This window comes from Canis aureus, chromosome 1 (assembly GCF_053574225.1).
Source record: "Canis aureus isolate CA01 chromosome 1, VMU_Caureus_v.1.0, whole genome shotgun sequence".
NCBI lineage: Eukaryota > Metazoa > Chordata > Mammalia > Carnivora > Canidae > Canis > Canis aureus.
The window spans coordinates 34,323,627-34,346,505 of NC_135611.1; the positions used below are offsets into that span (position 1 = coordinate 34,323,627).

General features: G+C 36.2%; 2 protein-coding genes and 1 long non-coding RNA gene across 3 annotated transcripts in view; 2 read left to right on the forward strand and 1 right to left on the reverse strand.

The window, feature by feature from the left end:
* LOC144312511 (uncharacterized) overlaps positions 1–22,879 on the reverse strand; it is a 67,169-nt gene that overhangs the window by 23,602 nt on the left and 20,688 nt on the right. The window contains exon 2 of the long non-coding RNA XR_013378004.1: positions 3,782–3,897. This is a non-coding gene — a long non-coding RNA (uncharacterized LOC144312511). The remainder of the gene's footprint in view (positions 1–3,781; positions 3,898–22,879) is intronic.
* GJE1 (gap junction protein epsilon 1) lies at positions 5,990–7,819 on the forward strand. Its single transcript, XM_077865701.1, has 3 exons — positions 5,990–6,028; positions 6,709–6,891; positions 7,424–7,819. The coding sequence occupies exons 1-3, from the start codon at positions 5,990–5,992 to the stop codon at positions 7,817–7,819; spliced, it is 618 nt and encodes a 205-aa protein (XP_077721827.1).
* VTA1 (vesicle trafficking 1) overlaps positions 16,206–22,879 on the forward strand; it is a 65,158-nt gene continuing 58,484 nt past the window's right edge. The window contains exon 1 of the mRNA XM_077895262.1: positions 16,206–16,370. Coding sequence (XP_077751388.1) covers positions 16,259–16,370 — 112 coding nt within the window. The 5' untranslated portion in view covers positions 16,206–16,258. The remainder of the gene's footprint in view (positions 16,371–22,879) is intronic.

Consider the following 22,879-nt stretch of genomic DNA (forward strand, 5'->3'; position numbering starts at 1 on the left):
GGTCTTGCTGAGAAGAAGTCCATGTCTTGGCATCTTAGTAGATCCTGAAAAAGAGACACTCTATCCCAAAAGGATTAAACAGAAATAGAGGATAAACATTGAAAATAAACACGCATATTTCAAAGTTACTGAAAGAGTTAATCTTAAAAGTACTTATCACAAGAAAAAAAATTTGTAACTGTGCATGGTAACAAACATTAGTTAGTTAGACTTATTATGGGGATCATTTTGCAATATCAATATCATTTGATGCAAACATCAAATCAGTATATTGTATACCTGAAACCAATATAATACGTCAATTATACATCAACAAAAATGTTTTTTAAAAATCTGTGGGATTTTCATGTTGTTAATTCTTCCTAAAAATGTTCTTAGTGGCCAATACAGATGTTCTTTATGTTGAATAAAGTAGTGACTCTTCCTTGCTTAAAAAGGATTATTAATTTAACATTCTGTTGTCTGTATAACAAAGAAAAATTAATAGAAAACAACAGGTGATTAGGGATTTCATTAAGCGCAAGAGGAACATGCTTCCAAATACTTTAATAATCTTCGTACAACAACCCTGTGAGATAAATACTATAATCATCCTCAGTTGGAGAAACTGAGATTCAGAGATGGTAAATAATTTTCTTGAGATCTCAGATCTAACCAAGTGGTAAAACCAGAGTTCAAAGATAGGTTTTCTAATTCCAGAGCCCATGATCATAGATACCAATGTGGTCCTTCCTCCTCACATGGCTACCAAATGAGAGAAATTAAGCTGACTTCATTTCTATGGAGTCCTTCATATTTCTCAAGTACTCCCTTGGCATGTATTTTATTGGGTTAGTTCTCTGCTTGTCTTTTCCTCTTCACATTGAGATCCAGGAGTGTGGGGAAATAGCCAGCCTCCACAGCACCAGTAACTCCTGAGCTCTTTTCAGGAGAAAATAAGAAAATCTTGACTTATTTCCTCTTAATTCCTCATGTTTCAGGGTCCTAGCAATTGGCTTAATAATATTGTCATCTGTCTACAGTTTACCAGCTAACAACAAGCAATTCATTCACTATCTTTCACCACCTGGTTTTGCCACCTATTAATTGTAATATTGGGTAACTTACTTAAACTCTCTAAGCTTCATCTGTAAAATAGACCTATACAAGAACATATCCTAAAACAGAGTTGTAAGAATTCAGGGAGATAATTTGTTTAAAATTCTTAATAGCAAATAGAAACCATTTCACAGGCTAATATATTATTATTGGGTTTTTATTTTGGAGATTTTTTTCCCATTTGCTCTAGCTCTTCTCACATCCTTTTCACATCAGGAAAGAAGGGCAGAGTGGACAGTATAAAAGCATGGCCCCAAACTTTAGTTTTCATTAATTGACTCTAGGCTTCTCTAGGAAGAATACACATATTCTTGATTCCCAAATTGCAATTTAAAACAAAGACTCTTGGATATTAGATTTCTTCATTTGATGCCCTTAGTCATGGGGGTGATTGTAAAACCATTACACGTTCTTCACCTCTTTATATCCCTGCCATTGGAATGCAGCTGCAGATCTTCCTACTCAGAGCTGGAACCCATCCAAGATTGCCACAAGTCTTGCTTTGGCCAGTGGGACATTAGCAATTCTGAAGCAAGCAGAGGCTTGAAAAACTCTTGCACTATTGGCCTTTTCAACTATTTTCTGTTTTGGAAACTCTGCAATCCCCACCATAAGCAGAAGTCTGGGCCAGTTTCCAGAATGACAACAGATATGTGCTTTAGTCACTCTGGCCCAAGTCTGTCCACCTCCAGATATGTGAGTTAAGTCATCCTAGATAATCCATCTGATCTGTTGGATTAACAGATCAATCAATCCAATCTGATCTGTTGACTGACCACATATGCATGCAAAAACCCAGCAGAGACCATTACTCAACCCAGATAGGGAGAAATAACCACCTAAACCATGTGCTAAATAAATGCTTGCTTTGGCCATTAAATTTGAGGGTGGCTTGCTATGAAAAAATTCTTAACTGATACAGATATTGGTACCAAGGGTCAGGTGCTTCTCTAATAAAAACCTAAAAATGTGGCATCATCTTTGGAATCAAGCAGTAGGCAGAAGGTGGAAAAGTAACAAGAAACTAGTACCAAAGGCAGGAAAAGCAATGTGAAACTATTGGTGGAAGCTGGAAAAGCATTGAGAAAACAATTGTAGCAGGCTGGAAATATGGTAACTCTTATGACATAATACCAAGACAATTGGCATAAAAGTCATCTGAAATAACTTGGAAGATAAAACATGTACTAATGAAAATTTGGACTTGGCTAAGAAGCAATCCAGAAGGAATTCTAAAAGTAACAGTTTGGTACTCCTAGTCACATTTGATAAGGTATAAGAGGAGACCAATGACCTACTAAGGGGCCTAGAAATGAGTTTTCAGGGAAAATATAGAGAGATCAGGATTTGCTACATGAGAATTGTTTTGTTTTGTTTTGTTTTGTTTTCATTTCTAGTGTCCCTGGCAGGTAAAAATTCCTAGTGCAAGACATGTTAAAAAGCAAATCAACAGTATGACTATAACATCCTTTGATAAAACTCAGTATATTTAATATATGACTAATTGACCATCTCAATTAGACAAAAATTTTCTAAAAATCATTAAAAGCATTGTCTCAAATAAGCCTAATCCTAAAATAGCAGTAAATGTATATGTAGAAAGAGGTATTTCTTTAAAATAATTGTAGGTATAACTTTTATTCAAACTAAGTGCATTAAAACCAAAACATTGAAAACTAAAAATGCAATTAAGAGAGTTGTACCAGCAAACAAAACAAAACAAAACTACTAGTTTGAATCAAATGGATATTAGTCAGACTGTAAAAAAGACTTATGGTCCTCCAAATTTCTAGTAGGGAGCAGTCTGAGGAAGCTATCCTGCTTCAAATGCAATCATGTTTTAATGAAAAAGGTCAGATTTTTTTCAGCTAAGAACATAAAGGATGGAGTCACAGACTATTAACAACAATGCAGCAGGAAACCATTTCAATTAAGAAGTACAGTATAGGAGACTGGGGAGCATCTTTCAAGAAGTAGTACTATGTCTTAATCAGGGGATATTCTCTGCCTTCAGAATAGGGAGAACTGGCAATATGTTCCATGCAGAATTTCAGAATTACTATGGACCAGTGACAACAGTATGCCTCCTACTCTTCCATTTTGGAAGTGGAGGTATCTGTTAGAGTCATCCTACCCCTGTATCTCTATCGTGCATTAACATTGTACGGAAGATAATGTTTCCTTTTGTTTCATTAGATTCTGGATCACAAGGAGCCATATATCAGCCATACCCAGATTTGTACATGATGCAAATCACAGAACATTGCATTTCAACCCTTATTAGATGAGACTTTCACCATTTTGGAATGAGTGTGACGACATGTGGGAGAAATATGAATATATGTGATCAAAGGGCATATTGTGGTAGCATATAAAATTAGTCACAAATTTTTCCTATTTCTGCACCCATGTGACTGCAGAACCATCAAGCAGTTGTAGCTCTTTCTCATATCCGTGTTGGCCGTGTAACTTGCTTTGCCTAATGTAACATTAGCAGACATGAATCAAGCAGAGGACTAAATAATGCTTGCAGGTTGGGGATTGCCGTCTTTTGCTGCTTCTGTTATCCTCAACTGTTAGCATGAAAAGAAGTTCGGGTTGTCATCCCAATTAATAGCCCCATCAATTGCCAAACACATGAGGCCAGAGTAACTATAGTCACTATCTTATCTGATGAGTTTACCTTATATTTGGAAGGCAAAACTGAGAATTCATCATTTACTTCTTAGCATTTTCCCCCTTGGAAGCCAGTTGTCCACAGAGATTAGCAGTTCTACTCTGCTCTTCCCATGTATAAATCTTAAAGAGGCAGGGAGGTAAAGACAGGCATGATACAGTATTAACCAGGCCTGCACTTGTGTCTACCTAAGAATCACACTTTCCCAAAGAGAAAAACCACATCCCTCATCCAACATAATCTTTATGGAAATAAGAGTATAATAAGGGTGATATTTTAGCAGCCATATGCTTTACTCCTTTGTCTTATGACTCAATTGGATCATGACCTATAAAGGGAAGAAAAGTATTACTCATTTGGTCCTTCATAGCTCCCAACAATAAAAATGATACTGTGTTTCTCCCATTTACACATGCAATTAAGGTTCAAGCCAATTTTGTTCCTCTCTGAAAAAACAAAGAAGACTTTGATGATTTTTACATGTCTGACCTTAGCATATAATGGGCTAAATAAACACATTCATAATTGTACATGGTAGGAGTCAAAGCAGAATTCCTCCCATGCAAAAGATAGTTTTGGTTTTTGGATGCCCTTTCATAGGGATCCATACATAGCAAACCTGGAATTCTGTTTCTTTTTTTTTTAAGATTTTTTTTTTTTTAAAAAACGATTTATTAATGAGAGATACAGAGAGAGAGAGAGAGAGAGAGAGGCAGAGATGCAGGCAGAGGGAGAAGCAGGCTCCATGCAGGGAGCCCAACATGGGACTCTATCCCGGGTCTCCAGGATCAGGCCCTGGGCTGAAGGCGGTGCTAAACCGTTGAGCCACCCGGCACTGCCTTGGAATTCTGTTTCTGAGAAGAGGAGAATATATGCCAATTTCTTTCATCCAACAGCTCTGAGTTATCATTACATTGTCCATGTTTATTTTCCGTATTCAGTACAACACTCTGATTCAACATGGCCACTGCCCCTTACCCATTGGTTGCAACTGCATGTGTTATACAATCACATCTCTACTTGCTAAGGAGAGCAGTGAAGTTGTCTAGAGTTACAACTTTCACAGATCACAAACAAAACAAAAATGAGAAAGGCAGGTGAAGAAAAAACAGATGTGATCTGCCATTAGCTATGGAAGTATGGGTAGGTGGAAGATACTCTACAGATGTATTAGTTGGAAGGCATCTCCTTGTCTATTTTGTCCCCTGCTGATCCCAACACCCATATCAATATCTATCTAGCACTTGATGTATTTATTGAAGGACAAAAGAAAGAAAAGGCAGGATTATTCACATGTTTTTTGCCAGATCCTGAGCTCATCTTGGTTGGCAGTACACTATGTTTTTACTCAGAATGGAGATCTAACTACAGATTTTTCCATGTCCATAGTAAGCATTCAGCAAAAAGACAAATATAGCAAGATATCAGTAATATTTGATGTTGTAATAGCTATCATAATCTGTGTTACAGTTTTTTTTTAAGATCTTAATTATTCATGAGAGACACAGAGAGAGGGAAAGGCAGAGACATAGGGAGAGAGAGAAGCAGGCTCCATGCAGGGACCCCGATGTGGGACTCAATCCTGGGACTCCAGGTTCACGGCCTGGGCGGAAGGCGGCGCTAAACCGCTGACCCACCCAGGCGTCCTTGTGTTGCAGTTTCTTAAATGTCCCAGAAATTAGAGCTATTTTGCAAAAGTAAACAAGAAATAATCAGAACTATTTCCTATGTACTTCTCTTTTCAGACATACCTAAATGAATGCGGGGAAAAGATCACTGTACATTTTGGCGAAAATTCTAAGCTTAAGAATCCACTGATTTACATATAGGCAATTCTCAGGTAATTGAGAGGCATTGAGTACTCAGAGCCCTTGTTGGATTGGCTTCTTGCTTTGCTGGCACTCCTGTCTGTCTGGCTGGCTCTGCTGACAGTGTAAGTCAAGGGATTATTAGATTGACCACATGCCCTCTGCTTTTCTTTGTTTTTGTTTTGTTTTGTTTTGTTTTGGGAGAGAGATAGGAAAGTTGACTGGGGCCCCAGAGATCTATGAAAAAAAAAAGGCAGAAAAGGAGGATGGGAGAGAAATTTGCAGTGATAAGTGTTTTCTGCTGTAAGAGTCATGAGAGAATATGAGTTTGAGTCTGACAGAGGCGAAGTGGCAATGTGGGTCAAAAATTAACCCACAGGGATGCCAGGATAACTACTCCTGAGACATGTCTCTAAATTACATCAGAAACTTCTATGAAGGATGTGTAAGTATTATACAAACAAGCAAACAACCAACAATTGTTTGAGTCTTGTCTTGTATTTTAACCTGATTTGCATAAATGTTGATGAATAAGAACCTCTACATATATGGAGAATAATATAAATATCAACCATATACTTCAAAATATTCTGAATTTAAAACTTATAAGTAAAATAATTCAGGAAGTACTTTTAGCTGTTAGTGTTTTAAAGTAGCTCACTCTCAATTCGATACGTAAGAAGTGGAAAATAAGCTGTAATGACAATTAAATAAACATAATTTGGTTGTTAAGACAGTGTGCATACCAATGAGTTTAATATTAGATCTGTTATCTAATTTTCTAAAAGAGCTCTTAGATATTCTAAGATTCTCTTGATTTTATTGCAAAAGGATTACAGGGGTAGGGAAAGTCATTGAATGCAGAGCTTTTTAAATATTTCCAAAATTATACATGTGATTAGCAACATGTCCCTATTTGTTGCATTTCATATTTTTGGAATGGAAAGGAGTGAGCAATCTATGATGAAGAATTTGCATTGGACTTGATGAGGTCTAAAGTTATATCTTGCCTCAAAAATTCATGAATCTTAAATATTTTTAAATACAATAATGAAAACATCCTTTAAAATGTACATATTTAATGTTTGTTTTCAAAACATCTTTTTCTCCTAAAACCATTAACAGGTGAAGCCTCCAACCGTGATCGGTCAATTCCACACCCTTTTCTTTGGATCAGTAAGAATGTTCTTCCTTGGGGTATTAGGCTTTGCAGTCTATGGGAATGAGGCTTTGCACTTCAGTTGTGATCCAGACAAAAGAGAAATAAATCTCTTTTGTTACAATCAGTTCAGGCCAATCACTCCACAAGTAAGTTTTTCTGTGTGCACATAAACCTTCCTCTACACCAGATAAAAAATTGACTTTTTAAATGTAAATAATGTCATAAGACAATGAAGAATGCTTTAACAGGTATTATTTCTAGAAATATACTTTTTCTCTAACTGACTGTATATTTCAGGTAAATTAATTTGAGTTGGTCAAGAGTTTCTTCCATCTCCAGAATTCTGTTATTTATTGATGTTAGAATTGTACTCTAGGCCTATAGTTAGTAAATGGAACTTGGGTAGCTACTAAATAAAATATTTCATTATTATTAGTAATTGGTAGCTGATGACAGAAAAATAGGATTATCTTTTCATGATAACTGAGATGTTGACAATTTTAAATTATCTTAGTAATTGAATATGTTCAAGATGACTATCTTCATTATATTAGTTTTAGAATTGAGACTTATGAAACTTAGAATTGTTAAGTTTGCCTCTGTTGAGAGTCATTCTCTTTGATGTGTTTTTGGTAACATGTTGATTGATTTGACTAAGATATTTCTGACATACTTTAGGTGTTCTGGGCGTTACAACTAGTGATTGTCCTGGTTCCTGGAGCTATTTTCCATCTTTATGCTGCATGTAAAAGCATCAATCAAGAATGCATTCTTCAAAAGCCTATCTACACTGTAATTTATATCCTCTCTGTTTTATTAAGAATTAGTCTAGAGGTGATAGCATTTTGGCTTCAGATTCACCTCTTTGGTTTCCAAGTTAAAGCCCTCTACCTGTGTGATGCTGGATCTCTTGGGAAAAAATTTACTATTATAAAATGCATGGTGCCAGAACACTTTGAGAAGACCATTTTTCTCATTGCAATGTATACATTTACTGTGATTACAGTGGTATTATGTGTTGCTGAAGTTTTTGAGATCATATTTAGAAGATTATGCTTTCTAATCAGGCAATGACCAAAAGGTTAATTACCTACTGTCAGGCCACAATTCTTCATCAATCATTTTTATTAGTTTCATCTTATTCAGTGAATATCTCAATTTCAAGCATAAATATCTGTTCCTAAAGCTTACCTCAGTGTGTCTGAGCTTCATGTTTAATATAAAATATTATACTAAGTTCTAAGGCAGGTATTCTTGAACAAACATTTCATTCTATTTTAATTTTGTCAGATGTTAGAATATACATGCAGAACTAATGTTAACTCTTTTTTAAATAGTACTCTTACAGAGTTTTCTCACATGAAACATCTTAAATAATTAGTGTTTTGTGGCCAGAGAAACTTTGATTATCTCTTTTACACAGAGTGGAAAATTGAGTCTCAGGGAGATTAATATTTATGCTCAAAGTCATCCAACCACATTAGAACTAGATAGAAAGGCCTAACCCTTTTGGCTAAACTTTGAGGGTCTAATTCTATTTGCATTCATGTAAAATGTAACTTATTTAAGCACCAAAGTTGTAAATTAATCATTAAAAGTCATTCTATAGTTTGATCACTAACTTAAAGAAATGGAATAATTACATTTTTAATATTACACTGTTTTCTTGAAATTTTTAACATTAAATGATATGGTAATATAGCCAGCAAATAAATTAAAAATGCTATGGCAAATATTGTGAATGGTTTCCTTGTTTCTTGTTGAAAAAAAAAAAATCCTCTCACAGATACCCTAATAACTATAGCTTTTACGTTCAAGATTTTTGAACTGGAAAATTATATTTATATTGAATTAGACTTCCTAAAGAGCTATAAAATTATCTCAGAGAAATTTGTACCAGTTCAGCGTATTCTTTATATCTGCCTGCCTTACCAATAATCACCTCTATTTGATATCATTTAAAATTTTTATGTATGACTACCTTGTATTGATGCCTTATTAGCAAAGAAAGTATAGTTAGTCAAATCTTGAGGATTTCAATTTTTTTCTTAGGCATTATTTAGCCTATGTTTAATACCATGTATTTCTAGATTTAGGATTTTAAGGCATTGAGATTTTTCTCCACAAAGAAAGCACAGGAGAAGAGCCAAGTTATTTTCACTTAGCAAAGAGCTGCTAAGAATTTGCTGTTATTTAACATGTACTGCATTAAGACTTCATATACAAAGATAACCCAGATTTAGTGCCTTTATGAGATATTTAGTGAGTGGTCTGGTGGCACCCTAAAGAGCAGGGACTGTGGAAATAGCCTACCCTGAAAGCAAGAAGTATTGATTCACCTTCTTTGTTTAGAATCTCTGGCCCTATGTGCTAAGAAACAGCAGCAATATTTATTCCACTTTGTTATTATTTTTAAATTCTCTGTAGATGACACACCTTTTATTGCCTACACTCAGGGTGGATTGCTTTCACCAATCGTCCCACAAACACATTTATCTTCGATCTATTTTCCTGTACCTTTGGAAGGCTGGTAATTTTTTTTACTCGATGCCTGATATTATATGTTTTACTTTGTTGGATACAAGATATTTTTGTCTCCCCATGAATATTCTTCTTTTAAATTTAATTTATTTATTTATGAGAGACACAGAAAGATTGGCAGAGACATAGGCAGAGGGAGAAGTAGGCTCCATGCAGAGAGCCTGATGTGGGACTAGATCCCAGGACTCAGGATCACGCCCTGAGCCAAAGGCAGATGCTCAACCTCTGAGCCACCCAGGCGTCCCTTCCCATGAAGATTCTTAAACTTTATTCTGGAGCACAGTTACGTTACTTGCAAATGGTTGATCCTCTGTGCTTCCTTTTAAGTTTTCTAGATAGAACCAGTGTAGCTCTCTCTGAAGGGCTAATTTTGCCACCCTACTAAGGCAAATCTTTGCTGAGTACTCTATAAGATAACCTTTTGGTATTTTGGAAATGTTATCTTTCCACCACACTCAAAATTCTATCCTCAAGCGGGTTGACTCCTGTTAGTCCATTTAGACTGTTATTGACAAGATATCATAGATTGGATGGCTTATAAACACAGAAATTTATTTCTCACAGTTCTAGAGGCTGGAAGTCTGAGACCAGGAGGCTAGCACAGTCAAGTTCTGGTGAGATCCGTCTTCCAGAGTTACAATCTTGTCCTGGGTCCTCACATGGTTGAAAGAAGGTGAGGGAACTCTCTGGGGTTCCTTTTATCAGGCACTAATCCCATTCATGAGGGCTTTACCCTCATGACCTAATCACCTCCCAAAGGTCCAACCTTCTAATATCATCTCATTAGATGTTAGGATTCTAAAATATGAATTTGAGGAGGGGCACAAACATTCTGTTTATTGAATTCTGATTGCTACATAAATTGCTGTGGCTACAGGAAACAGGTCTTTGAGGTAGCAAAAGAAAGAAGGGAGAGGGTAGCACAGGACATCCTCCCTCTTAGGATTTTTCTCAGGAAAGACTTCCTCAAACCCCCCCCCCCCAACCCGCAACGGAAAAAAACAAAACAAAACAACAGGCTCCCCCTTCATGTTACTGCCCACTCATAGGCGAACACCTATTTATTCTTATTCTGATTCATCCTCTAGTAAATTGTTAAAGTATGATTCTTTGTAAAGAGATTTTCTATCTTGCCTGTTGTGAAAAGCAACAGGTCTCAATCTTGTGAGTATCTTGGTTACTGTTTCTTTCAATGTTTTCAGTCGTTCTTTTCCTTGAAACATATTTAAAGACGTTTCACTGAGCAGGACTCAGTTGGAGACCCTTTACAGATCTCTGGAGCGGTCTCGCTTTGCAATTCTCTCCTCTAGGGTAGTCTGTCCTGCAAAATCTAACCTCCTTGGCAGCTGCCCTCCCCCCCCGCCCCCATCTCCTCACTAGACAGGTGATGGCATTTCTAAGCCACCATAGAAACCCTACTTGCCTCTGCTTCTTTTCAGCAAATAGTATAAATTGTTATGTTTCAAGATACAGATCCAGTGAGAGAGTTGGTTTGGATAAGCTTTTTAATTATTTAATGATCTACTATTTTATGATTTTGTTTGGTTGGTAACTATATCAGGATTGTTAGCACACAGTTATACACTCCTGAATAACAAATGATAAACATACATATGGCATTTATACAGTGTAAATATAAAGTATTCATAAAAAAGATTTTTCTACCAAAATGCAAATGTAGTAAAATTAATAAGACTGTCAGTATTTTATAAACAGCTCATAGATCAAACAAGGTAATTTAAACTGAAATTTTTCTGTATTTAAAAATGAATAACAGGGCAGCCTGGGTGGCTCAGCGGTTTAGCACCGCCTTCAGCCCAGAACATGAACCCGGAGACCTGGGATCGAATGCCACATCAGGCTCCCTGCATGGAACCTGCTTCTCCCTCTGCCTGTGTCTCTGCCTCTCTCTCCCCCTCTCTGTCGCTCATGAATAAATAAATAAAATATTTTTAAAAAATAAATAAATAAAAATGAATAACAACAGTCAGAGTACTACATATTGAAACCCATGAGATAGGACCAAGTCTGTAGTACACAGAAAATTGACAGCTGAAAATATATTTATTATTAAAAAGAAATATTAAATATAATTTAAAAAGTAAAAATAAGAACTAGAAAGTAAACCTAAAAAATACAAAAATAGTTTAATAAGGTAAAAGGCAGAAAGTACAGTAATAAATTAGAAAATATAAGAAAACAATTATAAAATATATACAAAATGGTAATGGAAAATAATAATAAAATAGATAAACATGGTGAATCAAATTAAGTACGGAGGTATACTATTAAAAGATTCTCATATGTAAAGCTGTATATTATCTCTTGAAGTAGACTGTGATAATTTAAAGATGTATACTGTAACATATAAGATAACCGGTAAAACAAAACAACAAAATTTGGGCTAAAAGCCAACAAAGGAAATTAAATAAAATCATAAAATTAATTAACATTCAATTCATCCAAAAGATGGCAGAAAAGAGGAAAAGGAAACCAAAAAATGATAGGGAAAATTGAAAGCAATGACAAGGCAGTAGGCCTAAATCTAAAAATATCAATAGTAACAATAAATATAAAAAGTATTAGCACCCTAAACAAAAGCAAAGATTGTCCAGATGCATTTTTTTAAAAAACTAGACCAAACAACAAGAACACCACTTTAAATATTTTTGAATATTTAAAGATTTAGTATTTAAACCATTCAAATATTTTTACAAATAGATAATAAGATAAAATGGAAAAAGATATATCATGCAAAAGCATAAGAGAGCTGAAGTTGCTATAATATGAGAAAACTCAAGTAGATTTCAGGACAAGGGAGAATGGCAGGTATAAAAAAGACATTTAATAGTGATTAAAGTATAATTTCATCAGGAAGCAGAACACTTCTAAATGTTTGTCACCAGTTACAGAGTAGCAAAATGCATGAAACAAAATCTGACAAGATTCGGAAGAGAAATACATTCAGTTACAATTAGAGATTTCAACACCCCTTTCTCACTAATCAGTTCACAAATTAGAAAGAACATCAGAGAGGATATGGGAGATTTACACGTTACTGATAACTGACTTGCACTGATTGATATTTTCAGAACCTTTCACCTCACCCCAGCAGATCATATATTTATATATTTTCATGTACATGTGGAACATTCACCAAGAGAGACTCTTTGCTGGGTCATAGGAAAGTCTGAAGGAATGAAATCATACAGAATATGTTAGTTGATGGAATTAAATGAGAAGTCAATAAAAATAAGATATCAGGAATATATCCAAATATTTGAGAAACTACCAATACAATTCTATTGGCCCATAGATCAAGGAAGAAATTAGGTGGAAATTGAAAACCACTATAAACAAATGCTAATGCAAACACAGTTTCTCAAAATTTGTGGAAAGCACATATGTGGAAAGCATAAATATTCTGTTAGAAAAAAATAAGTTATAAAGTGATTTAAACCTCTCACCTTAAGAAATTATGAAAAGAATAGCTTAAATACAAATTAAACAGAAGCAAAATAGAAATAAAAGCACAAAAACCCTGAAATAGAAAACTGAATGACAATAGGGAAAAAAATCAATGAAACAAGAAGTGGTTCTTTGAAAAGATTTGTAAAATTGATAACATTTCTCGCTTAGACAGATTGGGATGATAGAAGAAAAAATGAAAATGACCGCCATCATAAATGAAAAAAAGAGACATCACAATCAAATACTTAAATGATCATAAGGAAACATCAGGAACAATATTGTGTCAATAAGTTTGATACTTACATAAAATGGACACATTCCTTGAAAGGCACATATTACTAAAAACTTAACAATTAAACAGAAATATGAATATCTTTATACTTATTAAAGAAATCACCTTTAAAATAAAAGCCCTTCCCACAAAGAAAATGACAGACCCAGACAGTTTCACTGGTGAATTCTATCCATGCCTTCCCCTAACTTGCCAAGATCAAGCCCCAACCTTGAGGATGACGTGTTATCCTTCAGTAATTGTTCAGAGCTGGAGAGAGGAGAATTTACGTCTTTCTTCATAGTAATTTCTTTATTATAAAACATTAACAAGAAGGAACAACCTCATGTTACTAATATCTATTTTCTTTTACACTATAATTTTAATGTGCCGTTTTGCTAACGGTCTCTATTAGTTTTCTTCCTCACATCAATACTCCTCTTTTGATAGGAGTACAGGGCTCGAAAAGAAGAGAGCGTGTGTTGGCAGATGGACTAAAATCCAATTTTAACTATTTCACTTTACTTATTTTGCCCCTTTCTTCCTAGAATATCTGCAAATGAGAAAGAGACCTGAGAAACCTCCAGTCCCAAAAGGAAAGATCAGAAGAATAACAGGAAGATATAGCTCTCTCTAGGACTAGGAACACATGATTTTCAGACATAGGATCATTCAACTGGAAAAATACAAAATACAAGGCTATATTGGTCTAGAGAGACATTAAAGTCAAGCATTAGTGGTTAGATTCATAGGCTCTGAAACCAAAGCACACGGATTCTAATACCAAACACTCGTATTTACTGACTGTGATCTGACGTTACATAACTTCTAAGTGCCTCATTTTTCTTATGCGTAAAATAATGAAAATGATAATACCTTCTTCATAGGATTGTGGTAAAGATTAAATCAGTTGATGTAAAGTTCCTAGAAACATACATGTAATAGATACTCAGCAAAAGCTAGCTAGTTATTGTTACTTTGTTGTGGCAGAGGTGAGGTAAAAGGATTCATAGCCTGTGATCAATTGCAGTTTCTGGTCAAGGCAATCAGGACAGGCAATCTAACTTAAAGAGAGTGAAGAAGGCTTGAAACATCAGCTACATATTGATGCTGTATTAGGGCACTGGTCCTCAACCCTGGATATACCATCATATTTCCTGAAGATTTTTTAAAAGAACTAATATTTAGACTCCAACCCAGAACAATTGTATATGGGTGCCCGGGGCAGCCTGTATATGAGACTAAAAACAACAACTTCTTAGGTGAACTTCAAGGACAACCACAGTTGACAGTCAAGAACAGGAAAAGGGGATCCCTGGGTGGCGCAGCGGTTCAGCGCCTGCCTTTGGCCCAGGGCGCGATCCTGGAGACCCGGGATCGAATCCCACATCAGGCTCCCGGTGCATGGAGCCTGCTTCTCCCTCTGCCTGTGTCTCTGCCTCTCTCTCTGTGTGTGTGTGTGTGACTATCATAAATAAATAAAAATTAAAAAAAAAGAACAGGAAAAGAATAAATGATCAGTCATAAGGACAGAGAGATGACATTTATGGTTATCCCACTCTACTTTATTTCCTCTACCAATCCAACTATTCTGACTGGAAGTTTGGATAGTGAAAATAAGAGGAAAGAGAAATCATACTGTCTTTGACCCTTCAGGCTGCTATAACAAAATACCACAGACTGGGTAATTTATAAGCAATAGAAATTGATTTCTTACAGTTTGGAGGGCTGGAGGTTCAAAATCCGGGTTCCAGTTCAAAATCAGGTACTAGTGAGACCCCTCTCCTAAGGTGGAGACTTCTAAGAAAGTTGCTTTCTTCTTGTATCCTCACCGGGTGAAAGGGCCCTCTGAGTCTCTGGGGTCTCTATCATAAAGGCATTAATCCCATGTATAAAGGCCCTGCCAGGATCACTGCTCAAGGACCCCACCTCCTAATACCATCACATCGGGCCTTAGGTTTCAACATATGAATTTTAAGGAGACACGAATATTCAGTCTGTAGCACATACATTCTCAAGTGGTAGTGAATGTGTTCCTGAGATTGGGGAGAATAGAGGACTCTGTTTCTTGTCAGGTGGAAAAAAAAAAAAAAAAAAAAGCAGACCCAGAGTAAAGTAAAGGATGTGCAGCTGAGGTAATAATAAAAATAGAGCAGTTTCTGCAGGGGTGGGGGGGAGTGGGGAGGACGATCTGATAATTAGGGAATAGCAGGCAGGGCAAATTTCAGAGCTTGAGATATTTTTCCCTTGGAGACGGTGTGATGTCAATGAAAACTAGTTTTAGGATGAACCTTCAAAATTGGTCAGTGAGAAAAAAAAAAGCAATAAAGATGGTTATTAGAGGCGGCTAATAAGTGTAAATAAAGTCCTGGAAAATGGCATAATGGGATGTAAGAGGAAAAGAATTGAAGTCACTGACGGAAAGGAAAAGTTGATGCTTACAGTGGTATGAGTCAAATCCTGGGCAAATTATTGATCATTCTCCTGAAATAAATGATCTTCAGGTTACTCACTCACTAGTGTCTACCTATCCAGTTCGAACAAAAATTCATTTTGCTTTAAGCCTAATGTGCTTAGTATTGAAAAAAATTCTGGTTATTTTATCCAATATGTCAAGATAGAAGAATTCAATATAAAAATTTCAACAGACCATCTTTCATCTTCCACAATTGCTGAATTTAAAGCTTCCAAAATCAGTAAGGCTTCTAAGGATGCTATTAAGATAATCTGAGAAATTGGAAGTGATAATTTCGGAAAGATGTCAAAGGCAATTCACACCTTTACTCTTCCTCCCAATCAACAAACTATTCTTTTTTGTGTGTGTGTTTTCCCCCTTTCTACCTTCCATTTCGCTGAAAGAGAGGAAGGAAGGAGGAAAGAAGGAAGGAAGGAAAGGAGGGGAAAGGAAGGAAGGAAGAAGAAACGAAAGAAAGGCCAGAAGGGCGCTACCAAGTAAAACAGAAACGCTTTTCCCTCCCACCCGCAGCCAGCAGAGAGCGCTGATGCCACAAGCGCCACCACCGCAGAGCCGCTTAGCCTTGTCTGGGTTCTAACCGCCAAGAGCCAGGTACGCTGAGCTTGTCCCTGCTGGCAGCCCGTCGTTGACTTGCCGTCGCTTAGCAACGGGAAAGTGGGCGGGATTTGCCCTCGCGTTCTTGCGCGCGACCTACCAGACGGAAGCGGAAGTGTCGGTGGCGCGCGAGTAGGAAGTGGTGATTCCTGGAATAGAGATGGCCGCGCTTGCTCCGCTGCCCCCACTGCCCCCCCAGTTTAAGAGCATACAGCATCATCTGAGGACGGCTCAGGAGCATGACAAGCGGGACCCTGTGGTGGCTTATTACTGTGAGTCTTTCCGAGTCGCCGTGCCCCTCCTTACCCTCCAGGGCCCACACACCACCCCCTGTTTTTAAGCCAGGCCCCGCCCCTTCAGCTTTAGACCTGAGCTCTGACCTCTCTCGCCTGCCCTGGGAACACTGTGGGGCCCGCCCTTTTCAGGAATCGCCCCACCTCAGCTGCTCTCCGCCCCCTCGCAAACCCCAGAGTAGCAAAACGTAGAAAGAACAGTTGGTGTTCGCCGCCTCCTGGTCTTGCGCTTAACTTCCGAAACTGGCAAATGGGCTCATGAGCTAACACGATCTTAATTAAGGTTTTCCGTGTGTACTCGAGAGAGGCTCCTGTCTCGAAAATAACCTGGGTAATTAAGTCATTGTGTTGGGGCTGAAACGAAGGTGAGTGTCCCCAAGACAGTAAAGATGTGGACCAAAGGAAGGTAGACTAAATTGAAAACGTAGTAATAAGTGCGGATTAATTGTAACAACATGCACGCCCATCAAAAAACTCATAAATAGTAGTTGCTACGAAACTTAGCACTTGAATTTGACCATTTTCCCACCAATGAAAATTTTTTATCTTCTCTGAATGATACTTGGAGGGGAGACATTTGGTAGAAATACTGTCACTTTGGTTGATTATGAGACATACAGTCCACAGATGATGGAGAACAGATTAGGTTGTTCAGACTTTTTCCTTTGCAGTAAGTCCAGCAATTTTATGTAAACTTTAAACTTGACCGCAAATAAACAAGTGACCAAGCATCCGTAATGTTCTGTAAAGGGTTGTTAGCATCGAAAAGTTCAATATAATGTGTCCTCCGTTGCGAATATTGTAAGGTTCACTAAAATCTGGTCTACTGTCTTCCCTACCATACTCCAGGACCCCATTTTCATTTCTCAAGTGTACAAGGCCCTTTCAAACCTCCCTGTTCTTCAGTTTCTTGGAATGTCTACTATTTTTTTCCCACTTGTCAAACGCCTCATGATTCAAGATCGAAGTCAGATGTAACCCCTTCTTATAGGCAGTAAGTTGATTATCTTTAGGCTGAACCTCATTTTGTTCAATCATACATACAGTATTATTTCCATATTTGTTTTTCCAGTTCCTCAAGTAGGGACTATTAATCATGTATTCACCTTGTCTTTATTGAGCTGCTTCCTGTATCAAGTATTACCAGGCACCGTGGCGGCGGTTCCTGCATCCATGGACCTTATACACAAGTGGGAGGAGGGGGGAGATTAACAGTAAAATGAGTATATTATATGGAATATTAGAAAGTTTTGAAGAAAAAGCAGGGGGAAAGAATAGGGAGTGCTAGGAATGAGGTGTCAGGGAGTAAGGAGGGGATTACACTTTCAAGGTACTCAGGGAATGCTTCACTGAGTTCACTGCTGAGCAAGGACTTGAAAGGCATGAAAGGCAGGCTTTGCATCATTGGAAAAGAGTATTCTCTGTAGAGGGAATAACATGCAAAAGTCACAAGGCTGGGGCTTGAAGGAGGATCAAGGAGCCCTTTGTAACTACAGTGGATAGAGCAGTAGGTCAAAGAGGTAATTTCTTACAATGAAGTAGGAACCCTTGTTCTTGTCTGAAACTAATTCCTATTCATGAGCTCAGTATTATATACCTTTGTGATTAGCGAGGGACTTTTATTTTCTGTGTCATCATCCTCTCCTTTTTGCTGTTTCTTTCTAAACTTGCCCCAGTTTCCCTTATTTAAAAAATAGACTAAAATAAAAAGATCTCACTGTGACATTCTCCTAAAGTTATAATCCTGTCTGCCTAACTTCAAGGTTAGCTTAAAATAGTTGTCGGTGTTGTCTTTACCTCCTTATCTCATAGAGCCTTTTCAGCTCATTGCAGCACGCTTTTCATGCCCTTTATTTCACTGAAACTGCTCTCAGCAGGGCCGTGGACAAACGTTTTCATTGCTAAATCCAAGTGGTACTTACAAAATATTTTTGCTATGAAACGTGTGCATATTAAAGAACAGTACAATATGTATATACAGTTTAAGGAATAATAAAATGAACATCAAGATACCCACCGTATTTGAAGTTATTAGACTTTATAATTTTTGCCAATCTGATGAGCATGAAATTCAAGCTAAATTTGCAATTCACTGAGTCTTAATGAGGTTGAGCATCTTTTCATATGTTAATTACTATTTGTGATTTCTCCTTTGAAATACCTATTTATTGTTTTTGTCCATTTTTAAAATTTCAGTGTTTGTTTTTTCTTAACAGTGTAGATACTGCTCATTTGTTACATGCTTTGCAAATGCTTTCTCCAAGTTCATAGTTTGACTTTTCACTCTATTTATGAAGTCCTTTGATGTTCAAAAGTTCTTAATTTAGAATATAGCCAATTTATCACTTTCATGACTTATGTTCTGATTTTCTAGGACTTGATTTGTTTTCTTGTTTGGATTTATAGGTGGTGTCTTTGATAAATTCTGGAAAATTCTCTACTATTATCTCTAGAGGAATTTTCTTCTGAAGTTTTCATTAGACGGGCTGCACTTTTCTCCTTTTTTGTCTCTTAATGTTTTCATGATTTGCATCCCTTTGTCTCTGTGCTGCATTCTGTTGTATAATTTCTTTAGGTCTGTGTTTACTTCATATATCCATTTATTGAATTTCTAGCTTCATATTTTATTTCTGGATGTTCTCTTTTTTTGTTGTTGTTTTTAAATCAGCCTAGCCATTTCTGATAGCCTTTTGTTACTATCTTTTAAACACTCTTATTTCTTTAAACACTTTAAAAATATTTAATATTTGCTATCTCATAATTCCTGTAGCTGCTATATATGTGGGTCTGATTCTGTTATGTAGCAGAAGACTGCTCATTGTGTGACTTCTTGTGTTTTGTGCTCTACACATACCAGCCAGTGTTCTTCAAACTTTGGTATGCAAGAAATTCTACAGGAATCATCTCCCCAATTCTTAACCTCTGTATTTCTTCTCTGACAAAGCTCCTTTGATCAGGGTAGCAAAGTAGTATACTGCTTCTTTTTTTCCCACATCCTGTTCACAATTGCCCTTCTACTTTAAAGAAGAAAGACATACTCTCATGTATCATGAATATTTTTATGGTATGTTGCCCTGGGAAAGAAGGTGAAAAACCTTCCAGGGTGTCCAGAAAAAAGGGACAATTTAAATTACTGGTGAAGTGAAGTCTCTTAATTACGGTGTTAAGGAGAGCTTCCTGTCGTTCCCTGTCTTGTGTGGAAGAACATCAGAGCAAAGAATAAGCTTTTATTTGAAAATGCTGGGCATGAGAAGGGATGTCAAAAGCAACATTCTAATTTGGGGAATGAGGATGGAACATTTTATAAGGGGGAAGAGGAAGAATCGTCCTTAGATATTAGTAGCCATTATTTGATCTTTTGGGACTTTATCCAGAGGGGTGGACAGGGGAACAGTTTGGTACAGGTCATGTAGGAGTGTGAAAAGCTTTAGTTGTGGAGGCGAGGACATGGAAGGACTACAATGAAAAAGTCTCTTTCAGAGGTCTCACACTTAGAAATATATCTGTTAAGGGTAAAGCTTCATGTTAAAACCTGGCCAGTATTGCAGCGTTCTGAATTCACAAAATGTAAAAAAGTTTTCATGAAATGACTTAATTTCATGAAATTTATTTTCACTTATTCACTATTCTTAAAATAATCCTGTCTCAGTGTCATAAAAGAAAATGATGAATCTTTCTAAGATTTCTTTTTGTATGCTTCACAGAATTAAAAAAAAATTAATGATTTTAATGATGGGGTGACAAATTCTTTTTTAGCTTTAAAACAAATTTTGAGGCTGACCTATATGAAATGTCAGCTAAGGGATTATTAAAAATAATATTTGATAATAAGTGATTATCTGCTTTTAAGCCAATAACCCAGAAAGAATTAAAAGAATTCAGTGATGAAACTTCCATTCTCATCTGCTGCTTTATGTGAATCAAGTTTCTCCTGTGTTAAATTTCTAAAAATTAAAGTGGGAATAAAACCAATGATTAAAAAAAAAACAATGATTCTGTATGATAGTAAATCATATTGATTCCTAGATACACAGTTTAGCTCATTATAAGGTGCATTTCCAATAAATTTTACCTTTTCTTTTTATTTTTTATTTCTTCTTATTTTTTTAAGATTTTTTTTATTTATTCATGAGCAACAGAGAGAGAGAGAGAGAGAGAGGCAGACCCACAGGCAGAGGGAGAAGCAGGCTCCATGCAGGAACCCCGACGTGGGACTTGATCCCTCATTCTCCAGGATCAAGCCCTGGGCTGAAGGTGGTGCTAAACCGCTCAGCCACCCGGGCTGCCCTACCTTTTTTTTTTAATGAGTATTGTAATATGTAATGTTGCCATTGTTTTGATCAATTACTCATTACAGTAATCACGTAATTTTAACACTTAGAGGAAATCCATAGGAAAAATTTTCGTACTTAGCATCTTATCTCACAGGAAATTTTCATAAATTTAGACTTCAATTTCAATGCCTTTTTTGTTGCAGAGAAATATGATAATCAAGTTAGAACTTTTCGAGCATACAAATACATTCTTTTATAATATAATTCTATAGGATAAGTAAATGGAAAAGGTTAAAAAAAGTAATAAAATGAATTATTTCTGACTCTTAAAGAGCTTTATGTGATCTAAAATAGATTATGATAATCAAATTGTTATGATACGGTTGAAAGTGATACAATTTTTAGATGTCTATTTCATATACAGAAATTGCATCTTTTATACCATTTTAACCATTTTTAACCATCTGATGAAAAGTGGTAGATACCAACTTAAAAATGGATGAAGGGAAACATTTCTATAATCTTAGTGCAAACAGTTTTCTAAATTCCTAGAGCAAAGAATTTTTGATGAGAAAAATCAAGATTATTATGCTGAAGTACTTGCTGACTGGTGTAAAGCTCCATTATTCTTTTTTACTTCTGGGGCTTTATATATGCTGTTCTTTGCCTGGAATCTCTGACTTCCTCTGAACCTGGCTAACTTACTGATTCAGTACAAATTACAGTTTTTGCAAGCTGCTTTCCATTACCTGCTAAGGGTTGTCTAGAAGCTGTTCCTATGTGCCCCTCATCTGAGTTACATTGTGTTAGAAACACCTGTTTACCTTTTGATCTTCTGGATTCTCCCAGAGGACAGGAATTACTGTCTTATTTTCTCTCACCACTGGATACATAACTGACATTCATAAATATTTAATAAATGCCATCTCTATAAATGTTATTAATATTTCCCTAGAGTGTAAGCTCTGTGAGAGCAAGAAGTATGTCTTACGTTGATCTTTGAATCTCTAACTCTTAAGATAGTGCCTAAGATGTGATGGATGTGTGCAAATTTTGTCTGGTGATTGAATAAATGAACTTTATAGTAGCTATGGTAATTTATGTCTTTTAACAGGTTCTAATTACAGTAATGGAATGTAATGGAAAGAATTCCAATGCTCTGGATTTTATAACTTACTATGTTTTAGATTGTCATAGGTATGTTCTCACAGGACATACCTACTGTGTGTGCCTCCTCCATTTCAGTATTATTTCTAAAAATGTTTTCTCTCTAGTCTTAGGGTGAATACTCTAGTGTTTTATCATTTTTTAAATTATTACCTTAATATTTCTGTATTATTTTCTGTTTGGTCTTTTGTTTTCTTTTTAAATCAGGAATGTATTTGGAATGCTATAGATAAATTACTTTTTTTTTTTTTTTTTTTTTTTTACTATTTGTACAAGTGCTAATATGCTTATGCTTGCTTCTTTGAACTTATTAATGTAGTGCGTAATAAAATAGTAAATGTCCTCTTATTTGAAACACTCCTCCATTTCCTGGTAAGAATCCTGTTTGTTTGTTTGTTTTTTATTAAACTTTTTATTTTGAGGTAATTCTAAATCCACATGCATTTGTCAGAAATAATGATCCTCTGCCTTTTAACCCATGTCTTAGAGTTGTAATAACTTGCAAAACTATACTATTATGTCAGTATATTGACACTGACAAAAATCCACCAATCTTACTCAGGCTTCCTCAGTCTTATGTGTATTCCTGTGTGTGTGTGTGTGTGTGTGTGTGTGTGTGTGTGTGTATGTGTGTGTTAATTTCTAAACAGTTGGTCAGGTATAGGTTCCTATATCACCAGTCAAAATAGACAACAGTTGCCTAAGAAACCCTCCTTACTTTCTTGTAGCCACACCTCTATCTCCTCAACCCTACCGCACTCCTGTCCCCTGGTAGCCATTAACCTAGTCTCCATTTCTAAAATTATATCACTTAAAAAAATCCCATGTTAATGAAATCATACATTTCATACCCTTTTGGAATTGACTTTTTTTCCACTCAGCAAGTAATAATTGCCTGGAAAGTCATCTAAGTTGTCACATGTATCAATAGTTTGTTTCTTTTTTAATGCTCAGTAGTATCCCTTGGTATGTATGTATCAGAGTAACAGTTCAGCCATTGAAGGACATTTGGCTTGTGCTTTGGTCTGAATATTTGCCTTCTCCCTC

Bases quoted from the DNA above. Each gene is read 5' to 3' on its own strand.
- GJE1 (XM_077865701.1), top strand. From the start codon at position 5,990: ATGTCTCTAAATTACATCAGAAACTTCTATGAAGGATGT. The intron at 6,029-6,708 runs GTAAGTATTATA...AACCATTAACAG, and splicing joins GAAACTTCTATGAAGGATGT to GTGAAGCCTCCAACCGTGAT. The intron at 6,892-7,423 runs GTAAGTTTTTCT...GACATACTTTAG, and splicing joins TCAGGCCAATCACTCCACAA to GTGTTCTGGGCGTTACAACT.